General features: G+C 32.4%; 1 protein-coding gene across 2 annotated transcripts; it reads right to left on the bottom strand.

Annotated features, from left to right (window-relative positions):
* Positions 1–2,007: 2,007 nt before the first annotated feature.
* Positions 2,008–9,109, bottom strand: LOC145319000 (uncharacterized). 2 transcript variants are annotated; one of them, XM_080160815.1, is made up of 10 exons: positions 9,070–9,109; positions 6,751–6,825; positions 6,305–6,409; positions 5,030–5,164; positions 4,456–4,563; positions 3,985–4,068; positions 3,432–3,527; positions 2,973–3,068; positions 2,549–2,628; positions 2,008–2,205 (listed from the first exon to the last, which is right to left on the bottom strand). In XM_080160815.1, the coding sequence occupies exons 3-10, from the start codon at positions 6,406–6,408 to the stop codon at positions 2,132–2,134; spliced, it is 777 nt and encodes a 258-aa protein (XP_080016941.1). In that variant the 5' UTR covers position 6,409; positions 6,751–6,825; positions 9,070–9,109; the 3' UTR covers positions 2,008–2,131. The 2 variants fall into 2 exon arrangements, with proteins under 2 accessions (XP_080016941.1, XP_080016942.1); XM_080160816.1 differs by lacking the exon at positions 9,070–9,109 and adding an exon at positions 7,631–7,667.
* Positions 9,110–12,000: the final 2,891 nt, after the last annotated feature.

Genomic DNA, 12,000 nt, shown 5'->3' with positions numbered 1-12,000 from the left:
AAAAATTCCCCTTCCACCACTTGTAGATTTCGGCTATCTATCCTACTTTAGTTTTTTGCAATATATTGTATGAGAAAGAAAAGTATACAAAACAAGTGTAATAGTTAACCAATATCAAGCTAAATAATTAATATAAAACCGCGACCGTAGCGCATACGCTCGTCGTCGGGAAGGTTATGGGTTCTGATCTCGGCCCAAAACCGCATCATAACCAAAGACGTAAAAAATGGTTCCATCTACTGCTATATCAGGTGCGCGACATAAACGGTTAATAATTGAATGCCTTACCATAAACAGGCGCAACTCATTACTATGGACAGTGAGGACTTCTCAGACAAAATCATGCACTCAATGTTGTCTAATGGGTGTTACTTAACAGATATCCACCAATGGGCAAGTATTGCATCCCATTTCAAGCGGATGATGCCATTGAGTTCTCTAGATGATCACCTGAAATCGAAGGAGAATCCCGCCCCAAATAGGTCATAGATAAATAAAGTAAATAATAAATACTTTTAAAATCTCTCTTCCTCCACTTGTAAATTTCGGGTTTTAAGAGCTAGTCTATTGCCTTTAGGCTTAACAATAAAATTTATATCTTCCAGAAAAAAGATATGATATAATATTGTTTAAGAATTGCATGACCAAATTTTTTTAAAAATATTTTTATTAATTTCTAACAAATTATATCATCACAAATTATAACAATTTCACCAAACAAAATATATACTTTGCAATAAAATATTATGTATAATATTAGTTAAATAGAATGTTTTGGACAAAATTGTCAATTGGCTTTTATTTCTAGTCTATACGGGTAAAGCAATAACAAGTTTACATAATAATGAAAAAATTAACTTATATGAAGTGGTGTGCATGCCCCCCTCCCTTAAATTTAAGAGGGGTATTCTTTTTTTTACATTGACACACCTCTTGGATGTTTTATACGGGTATTTTATTGACAGACCAACCGACACACCTGACTTATATACTAGCAAGTATATACTGATAATTTAGAATAATACTAGCGGCTACGCCCCTAGGGGCCTCTAGTGGCACTTTAAATCTTTTTTTTAAATGATACGTAACATTTCTATGTTGCGTTCAAGTCTTTAAATTTAATTTTTTTGTGATTTCTTTGGGGAGGGTGTTGGCACCCTCCCCCAAAATAGTTATAAACCTTCCAATGAGAAGCTACCCTGTTAAGGAGTACCCATCGGTTCATCGGTTAGCAAGATCCTTCTGTACAGACAGACAAACAGATATCCTGTTACTTTATTATAAAGATTAAACAGCTTATACACAGTTGAATTTTTTATTATAGAAGCTTTTCTGCATTGAGAGTGTGTCATGATAGAAACGTCCTTTTAGTATCAAACTTTGTCAGTTAAACCTGTATTTTGTGTTTTATTGCATTTTTGGCACCAAATTTGACAATTTGTTTTTAAAATGAACGTAGCATTGGATAGTTATGTGCGAGATTTTTTTTAACAAAAATCTTACATTTCAATCCATTTTCAACAGTTTTTTAACTTTGCTTTTATGAATGTTTTCATTTTTGTTAAAATAAATTAGAACAATACACGGCACGAGTGTTAAAAAGTGACTATAATATTATAATTGTATATTTTCATGTTGCACATTCAGAACTGTCCTTTTCAAACACAAAGATCGACTAGTATTTCAATCCACTTAGCTAGCCTAACTCTTAGCCTCCCTTAAAAATTTTATGGATTATAGCGTATAAACTTATTATAATCTCCAAATGATAAAACTCATAATGATTAACCACTAGCGGCTATGCTTCTAGAAGTCTCTAGCAGCACTACATACATACATCCATCTACTTTGTATTATAGTCGATACAATAATTATTAGGACTTATTCATACCAAATAATTGTCAGATCTTATAAATGAACACAGTAATAGTGTCTGACTGATTATGACGTAACAAAAAAAATTAGCCAATGAGAGGCCACTATAAATTTTACCATTGGTCAATAACGGCCTCTCATTGGCTAATTTTTTTTGTTACGTCATAATCAGTCAGACACTATTACTGTGTTCTTATAAATAGATAAAATTATAGGATTTGGCTTAACATTATGATAATAATAAATTTAAAAAAAACTATAATTTATCTTTTAATTTTAATACTCCTAAATGTCGTTGTGATTCTTTATCTACTTTATACTCGTAAAAACCTAAAATAAAAAGTTGAGGATAAGATCCGCCCCAACCAAAAAATAAATTTATGGGGGGCCTGTGGCACTCCAACTTTGATGGGATTGGGATTTGTAATCACAGGAATGAGGTAAAGCCAACAAGCGAAATAAATCTAAAATTATATTGTGTGGGAGGGGGGGGGCAGATAAAAAGGTCGTCAATTCTACTAAGTGTTGCCCCCCAACTTCAGCTGAACACTATGTAAAGGTTTCGTGATTTTTTATCGGAATTAATTTCGTTGTTGGAATAAGCCCGCCCGCCCCCCCCCCCCCTTCCCATTGAACGTTCCTGATTGAGCGAATTAAAACAAAATAAGAATACCTCTTTCTAACAAAACTTTATAAAATCTTCTCTCCCAGTCATGGATAATCAAAATACCATCCTCTTGCAACAATTTGTTTCTTAAAATAAAAATAAAAAGATATTTTTGTATGCACTGCGATTATTTTAACCTTAGTGTGTGCCAAAACTATAGTGTCCCACATTTATCACAATTAATCCTATTAAGCTGTACCAATCAATATAGAATAAGTGGATATATTGACAGAGGAAAATTAATCGTCAATTTTGGTTACCTCATTTATTGGTCAGTTTGTTTATCCAATAGGAAGGGAGGGAAAGGATTAAAGGGGGTGGATGGAGATGGAGAATATCGTTACTATAGCCAGTTGCTGGGCGTACCACTTTATTAAAGTACCTAAAAATCTGTTGCAACAATCAAGTAATTGTATATCGATTGCCGTACCTTATTGCAGATTCTGCAGCAGCCACCCTGGCTCTACCATCATCCAGAATCACATCAAATTTTTCCCCCAGGCTAGCTGGAAACTCTACATATTCTCTAAATATAAGGCACATTAAGTAAGCTACTCTTCTGTAGATTTTAATTTGCCGATGAATAAGAGAAGTGACGTGCACATTATTTTGTCATTGGGGTGTAAACCTTGAACGGTTTAAGAAAATAGAAAAAGCTGACTTTACAAGTATCTCTTTTTAGGGGTGTGTTAACACCCCCATCCTCATAAACATGCATGAAAAGACGTGCAAATTTCCATGGTTAATTATATTGTTCAATTTTTGCTCCAATATAAAAAATTATACAAATTTACTGGCTTGAATTGTAATTTGGTATTTTCGAGATTAGGAGTTAAAATTTGGAAAACATTTATAAGGGTCTAATAAAACTATTATAAAAAAGCTTTACCTAAATTGTTCATAAGTTCCATCGTTATTTGATCCAGCTGGAATTTTTGCATCATAAAATAATGTTGGTTCTATCACATTTACGCTTACTTTATCACTAAAAGAATATTTCCATACACTTTTGCGATGTTTTTTCATATTTGGTAAATCTGAATCCTAATCCTGAATTTTCCAAGCCATACACTATTAATAAGGGAGTATAAAATACCTGTATATAACCTAAGAAATTTTGTATGATTTAGCCTCCCCTCACCTTTACTAATTGTACCATCTTATAATTTGTAAACTAGTAAGATCTCGAGGGATTGGAGCAAAAGGCTGCCAAACCTTTTTTTATTTCATTTTTTTTTGGTGGGGGGGGGGGGGGGTGGAGGGAAAAAACGAGTAGTTTAAGATGTATGGGGGGGGGGTAGTAATTTATTAAAGTTTTTGGGGGTGCAAAAATTGGTTCGATAAATTTAACAACCCCCCTCCCCTCCACCCACGTTGACATCCTTGGTTGTGGCATATTCACAAGCTAGTCAAAAAGAAGTAGATAACAAAAATATATTTACCTGAAAGATTCATTTTTCAAAGCTTTGTTAATAAATTGACCCCAGCTAGGTACATGTTCTACACAGGTCCATTTTCTAACAAACCTAAACATGTCAAAACAGGATGATAACATCCCTTAAAGTCAGACAAACAAATATTTCGTGGTTTCTCTCAATGTACATAGTCAAGCAAGAACAACCCCCCACCCCCACCCGGCCCCACCCTTATTTAGAAATTAATCAAAAATAAGAGTGAAGGTATTTTTCCGTTAAATTAGGTTATAAGGGGTACTTTGCTGCCCCCCTAAGGATTAGGACTGGTATAGCCCTCCCCCCCTCACCTATTAAAAAAAGTTTAAGGATTCTTTATTTTTATTTTCAAAATAAAGAGTGACAGGTTATCACCTTAAGATATGTTTATGTTTAGGCAAAGTATTGCTTGATATAAATTTTTATAAATAAAATATCAGTTTGAAATTTTTTTTGTATAACCTTGAGAAGAATATTGTAGATCCGCCACAGCCCCACTCTAGCACAGATTGATGACTGGATAAAGAATCACAGAATAGCTGCACTGTAGCAGGATCCAACCAGGGCAAACTTAAAACAAACATAAATTGACAAATAGGTTTAATTTCATAAATAAACTAAAAAAAATGAAAGTAAAAAGTATGAAAATTCAATCTGATTTTTGCCTAAAGCTGAAGATCTCGGAAAATACTGGTCCGTATTGATTGTACTTTTAAGGGAAATGTCTTGGGCTGGTTTTAGGCTATTTTACTGACCAGCTCGCCCGCAGTCTTCTAGAGGTTACGGTCTATGCAACTAGCACTACATTTTGTGTTAAATATGCGTGTGTGTTCATTCAGATCTCGTAAATGGCTTTACCAATAATATTAGAACAGACTTTATATTAAATATTATTTTGTTAAATTAAATTGGATGTGAGAAAGAACTGCTTCCCACTCCTCCCTTAAAATATATAGGCCCTAGAAAGAAGTACAATCTGCGATGTGAAGCCGAATTGGAACGGCGCTACAATAATTAAAACAGAAACAATATCTACCTGCCAGCTACATTATTCTTTTTCTCCTCAACTTGTTTGCGATATTCTCTGTAACAAGTTTCTCCAATAGGTCTTGATGTTGTTGTAGGAATTGTAGTTGTTGCTGTTATTATATCAGTTCCTACCATCTTATCCCTGTAATGTAAAAAGTTTATACAGAGATGCTGAAATTTCATCTGTCTGTATGACTAGTTTCATTTAAAAATATTTAATTCAATATAAACTTTAAATACATCTTAAAAACAGCTACAGAAGCTTTCATCAATAAAATTTGTAATAGTGTTATTGATCAAAACCTAGCAAAATGAATGCTCATGTTAAGAACTAATTCTACAACAAATCTTGAAGTCAAAATGAAACTTGCAAAAGATATTATGTGATAAGTTACTAGCGGCTTCACCCCTAGAGAACTCTAGGAGCACTTGAGGAGGAGGCAGTTGAATCCCAAAACCTACTTTTTTTATTTAGATTTTTAAAAAATAAGTAAAAAAAATTATGGGGAAAGAAGTGGGTTTCTTCTCCAACCCATTTTCAGATTTTAAATTTTAAAAAAAATTTTGGAACATAGTAAAAGTATCTGACTCTGATTATGACGTAAAAAAATTAGCCAATGAGAGGAAAGTATACACTGTAATTGACCAATGGTAAAATTTATATTGGCCTCTCATTGGTTAATTTTTTTGACGTCATAATCTGGGTCAGCCACTTTTACTAGGTTCAAATTTTTTTTTAGGGGGGGGAGTAAATGTTTTCTAGGGGCGAATTTTCTTTGGAGGGTGGTGGTACCCTCCCCTAAAACCTTACCGGGACCTATGCAAAGATACCCTGTTAAGGAGAACCCGATGAATCTACACTGTAGGTTCTTTTGGTCAGAGAAATTTAAGCATTTTATCTTAAATACTAGCTGAGCAAATCCCATTTCTTTTTAATTAACAGTCGGGCCCCTAGCCGCACCTTATCGGTCGGAGGAGGGAGGGTCATCCCCCCCCCCCCCTATTATCTCAGCTTCCATTAGAGCTAGAGGGCTAAACATTTTTGAGCATGTTTCCTGTTGGATAATGAATTACCGACTTTAAGTGAGCCAAAGTCAAATATCGCTTTCTTAACCCTTTTATTTAACAGCCCTTGTTTTTAAGTTCTTTTTTACTTAAAAATTTCAAACGGATCTAATTTTCTTATTTTTCAAGCTAGAAAAATATTATTTCAATAAATGTTTATCTTTATGTAAATTCTATATTAGAAATTTCACTTTATCTATAAAGTTACAATCATTACCTGGTATCGAGTAGAGCCTTGGCGATTCCATAATCAAATCCATATTGAAATACACAAAATCCAAAGAAGATAACTAACACTACCACATACACATACTTAGGCATTCTACAAAAGAAATTATTTTTCAATATGATTAAAATATCAATATCTTTTTGGATTTATCTCATAGATATACTAAGGGCTACGCCCAAAGAGGCCTCCAGTGGCACTTGGGAGGGTTAAAGGAGGAGGTAATTCGACCTAGCCTAAATATAAATCATACATATCGGTTCAGCGAATAGCTAGAATTAGATCTTTCAGTACACACAGACATACGCAAAGACAGACACACAAAGATCCAGTTACTTATTATTAGGATATACAGTAAATTAACATCTAAAGTGATGTACAGCTATTACACAGTAATAGATTACCAGCACAACGTATATAATGTAATATAAGATCACCTAAACAGTCACAAAATTAGATACAGTAGCAAAGTTTAGTATCCATAAACTGTCATATTTTCACTTCCATTGTTACTTTAAAATTCACACATTTTTATTTTAGAGACAATCTAGCATGTTTTTACATACAGGGATATAAAGGGATAAGACAATAGCCGATAGAATAATGTATATCCCAAATGATGACACACAAAATTACCCCTTCTTTAGATTACAATTAGTGATTGAAACGTTTGGACACTCCCTGAATTATAATGTATCACAGTATTTTCAGTAATGGATAATTGAAAAATAAACACCTTTTCAAGTTAATATACACGAGTGCCTTAGCCCCTAGCATCTAGGGGCTACGAAAAGTTTCGCTAGCGAATCCTCTTATAGATAGATATATCCGCCTGTCCGTAAGTCAACTTCTCTCAACAAAACGAGATTATTTCTGCCATATTATTCCCTATACAACTGGGTATTTAGTGTATAATGTACTTGGTGCGTTGGTCTGTCAGTCATGATACAAAATATAAATATTAATACATATATATAAATTATATGTGAAACATTTTTATAAATCACTTTGTCCGTATGTCCATCTATGATTTCTTTCCTTCCTCCTTGCATATGTTGTCATCCTTGTTTTTACATTTTGGTAACTACTGAAAACGTAATTAAAGGCATAATAAATAAGATATGGCTGTTTATTACCAAAACAGCGAAACAACGTCATAATATGTATGATTGTTCTAAATACTTAATATAAGAAAATAAGTAGTGTCAATAAAATATTGCAGCCTTATTCCACATATTTTGTTGTGCAATATAAAATGGGAAATATAAGTATGAAAATAATAGACAGTAAACAGTTATTTTTTAAAAAGAAAAATACCTTTTATCTGTTGTCATATCCTTGTATGTCCATGGAAATGATATACAAGTGTTTTTTATACAATAGAATATATATATATTCACAAACATAAAATTAATGTAATAATCTAATCATTTTGTTTTTCTTATTTCAGATCGACGCCGTCCCTATCATGCAAGTATTTAACATTATACCGCTATTTTCAAAAAAAAAGTTCATCTGATAGTAAGGTCATCAACAACCATAGAAAACAGCCTGGGTTTTAATGATCTGAAGTCAAATATGACAATTAAAAAATTGGTATTGTTTTACCTTGTGTCTGTCTCTCGGTCTCTCCTTGTGTCTGTCTCTCTGTCTCTCCTTGTGTCCGTCTCTCTGTCTCTCCTTGTGTCTGTCTCTCTGTCTCTCCTTGTGTCTGTCTCTCTGTCTCTCCTTGTGTCTGTCTCTCTGTCTCTCCTTGTGTCTGTCTCTCTGTCTCTCCTCGTGTCTGTCTCTCTGTCTCTCCTTGTGTCTGTCTCTCTGTTCATAGTTCATCTTTGCATTGACTCAAGCTTCTTTTAGGTACAAGAAAGGTTTATAACTATTTTTTGGGGGTTGGGGGAGTTGGGTAGGTATCTTACACCCCTACAAACAAATTTTTTTATGTAAATTTTCACGTTAGTTTGGGTGTCCAACTCAATTATGTGACGTCACCCAGAAATAGCATCTGATATTTAAATATATTTATAAAGTTTGATATATTTAATATTCCAATCACTTTTTATAAACTGAATTGTAATTTGATACAAATTTTGTTTTACTACACTATACAGACTTTCTCTCTACCTTTTATATCTAGATAATAGAGATTATTTAGAAGGGTCTGCAATTAGCGTACTGGCTTTTAATGTATTATTTTTTATAACTTAGCATGATAATTTCTGAAACAGTACGATTTAGAAAGCGTTACAACTTAATTGTGCCTTATTATTCTTATTATTTGGGGAACAATTATTCCGTAGTACAAAACAAGGTGTATTCGTTTATGCGATTGACCTCTTCAATTAAATCCTAAAAATCAAAGTATGTATCAGTAGCTGTATTTACGCAATTTTGCAACAAGTTTATGTTCAATCTTGTTTAAACTTGTAAATTTATATCCTGCTTAATAAGTTCTGACAAATGTTAATGTACGTTTGACCTACCATGTAATTTAGAACTTCGCTTTTATGGATGTCGTCATCCTTGTTTTAAATAAATCAAGCTAAACCCACAAATTTCTGTAAACTATATGTACCTATAAATAATAAATATGCCATTACATGAGTCACAAATGCAATATTACAGGAACAATTTTGTTTATATATGTAGATCATTTTTTGTCTGATAGTTCTATATCAATCTAAATATCATTTTATTATTATTGTTGCGCTACATATAAACAAAATTAAATCTTAAAATCTAAAGAAATAAATACTAACCCTTTTTGATACATGTGAATATTACAAATGGTTGATTAATACTGACTCTTTTTCACAAGTTTTGAAACTTTAAACAACCAATCACTATGGAATAAAAGTAGAAAAATTTAAGTTGCGTCAATTGCAAAAAAGGGATAAGGTTAAATTTTTAGGAGTAATATTCTATGTAGCATACAAATTTATAAATAACCTTATAGGACTTCTTTAAAAAAAATTCTGGTTCTTTTCAACAACTTTTGTTTCGAGAGGATTTTACCATGTTGCTATACAATTTTCTAATTTGTTAATGTAATGTTTTATGCGAATTTTAGTGGTTTTGTTGAAAAGATGTAGTTGCTCACCACAGCACCAACCCCTCCCCCACAAAAAAAAACATATTTGAGGGGGGACACAAACTGTATGAAATATAAGTTTATTAACTTTGGCACGAAGCGCAAAAGTTCATGTCTAAGTGTAGGAAGGTTTTGCTTTGAAAAATATGATTTGTCTTTAATTGAATGTAATAACATCTATAATACAAAATAGAACGATGTCTGCCTGTCAGTCTGTCCGTCTATCTATCTGTCCGTCTGAAGCTTAAGATCTAAGTAACCACATAACCGAATAAGCTTTTCTCTACCTACTGGTACTGTGATGGTTTTAAGCTATTTTCTTGGGGGGTGGGACTCCACTCAACCCCCCCCCCCAAAAAAAAAGATTAAATACCCCCATCATTTTTCTAACTAACATTTAAAAAGGGGGGTGGTTTAACTCCTCCCCCCCCCCTAATTTTTTTTTACTTTTTCTTTTTAAATCGAAAATAAGAAAAATTAGGTTGATCAAACCTCTTTGGGCAAAGCCCCTAGAGGCTAGAGGCGAAGCCGCTAGTTGTGTAATAAATCAATAAACAAACAAAAAGAATAGTTTACAAGCTGCATAACAATGACATGAAAGTTTTTTTTAAGTCTTTCATAAAAAAAAACATTAACGATGATAATATTAGCATAAAAATTTAAGTATTACATAACAAAGATGACAGCATCATTATTAGCGATGCCTCTATCAATAAAAAAAATAATTTATTGATAAAAAAAATACTTTAACATACAAAGTAAAAACTGAAACATTGGTTAATTTGTAGTGGGACTGGTCTGGAATAAACTGAATATTTACCAAAACAGAGTTAAGTAGTGCATATTTATATATTAGAGTTTTTATATAGAGTAGCATTTTCCAATTTACTTTTTTTAAAGTAGACCAACTCGGAAATGGCTTAGTGGATTGTTTTTTTAGGACGTTCTGCCCCTAGAGGCTAGTACTTAGCCAATTAGTCTTATTTTATGCATGTTTACACTATTACTTTAAGCAAAACACTTACAGACAAGTACGACCAAGAGGGGAGGGGGAAGATCGGAAAGGGTGTTTAATCCCCCTAAAAATAATAAGCTTACAAAGTGAAAAAATTAACACAGAAATAGTGACTGATTATGACGTAACAAAAAAATAGCTAATGAGAGGCCACTATAAATTTTACCATTGGTCAATAACGGCCTCTCATTGGCTATTTTTTTTGTTACGTCATAATCAGTCAGACACTATTACTGTGTTCTTCATTTACGTATCTGCAAACAAAGTGGGAAGTTTGCTACATCTTTTACTTATTAATCTATTTCAACGAATGTTATACCTTATAAATTATATTTTGAGTGTATATATTTTTGTTAGAAAGCTGGAAGGTATGAAATATTTATATGGCAACTAGACTTATTTACAATATTTACACACATTCATCAATATATAAACAAATAATTTTTATAGATAATTCAATCGAAGCGTTTTAAGAACCCTAAATAAGTACGTCCTATTATATAAAGAAGATTTTTTATGTCTGTAGCGAAGGATCTCGCTTGCCGCTTAACCGATATGGTTCTTTCTTGCGAATAAAAATTCAAAAGATTAAAGCCAGTTTTGTTAGCCCAGATTCGTGTAAAATTGTCTGTAATACGAAGCTATACATGATTTTTAAGTATGGCTGGGAACTGGTTCTAATATAATACGACGCTAGACATATTTTTTTCGTATGGATGAAAACCGGTTCTAATCTACCGGATATAAATCGGATTCGAATGAATACGAGAAAAACATTTCTAAAACTAGATAGCTTGCTTTGCAATTATATTTAGAATTTAATTTTCAAAAATCTTTTATTTGATTTAATAAATTAATTGTATTTACATAAACCTAAAGAATATTCATGTTTCAAAAATTATTTTTTTATTCATTAAGAAACCATTATTGAATCAAGAAAAGTACAGCATTAGTTGAATTTCTTTCAAACCAAGGCCGTTAATTAAACAATGATGACAACACCCATAAAAACAAAGCTCAACAAATCGGAATGCTTAATATGGACCTACTCACATTTTATGACTTGATTGTAGATATGCTTGCTTATAACATTTACCTAATCGTGCTAGGGATCTTTATTAATAAATCATGAATATGATTTTCATATGAAATAATTAAAATTGAAGAATCATCTTGTTATTAATGGACAGCAATCATGATGATAATGTGTTAAAAATAGGACAATTCTAACATGCTTAATTTAACGAAAAAGTCTATCCGTCACTGGTGATAAGACCAACTCTGAATGTAGAAAAGTTCAGCTTTTAAAAATGTACCAAGCAATATTTATAAATATGTTGATCAAACCCAATCAACAAGCTAAACGTCAAATGATAAGCTGTAAATTAGTACTTATGACCAATTAGGTAAATGTAGTACTAACATCATTTTTTCCTTTTTAAAACTGATATTGTGGACTCGTGGAGAGTCGATCCCAACCCCCTCCATTAAGTTTACCTAGAGGCCTAGAGGGCATATCCAATAGTATATATATATATATAAAAAAAAGTGTTGAAACCCAATGTTCAGAGTCAGACAAACAGA

This window comes from Acartia tonsa, chromosome 5 (assembly GCF_053477335.1).
Source record: "Acartia tonsa isolate MP-2025a chromosome 5, ASM5347733v1, whole genome shotgun sequence".
NCBI classification, from domain to species: domain Eukaryota; kingdom Metazoa; phylum Arthropoda; class Copepoda; order Calanoida; family Acartiidae; genus Acartia; species Acartia tonsa.
The sequence above is the reverse complement of the archived record's forward strand: the minus strand, read 5'-3'. Positions and strand labels throughout refer to the sequence as shown.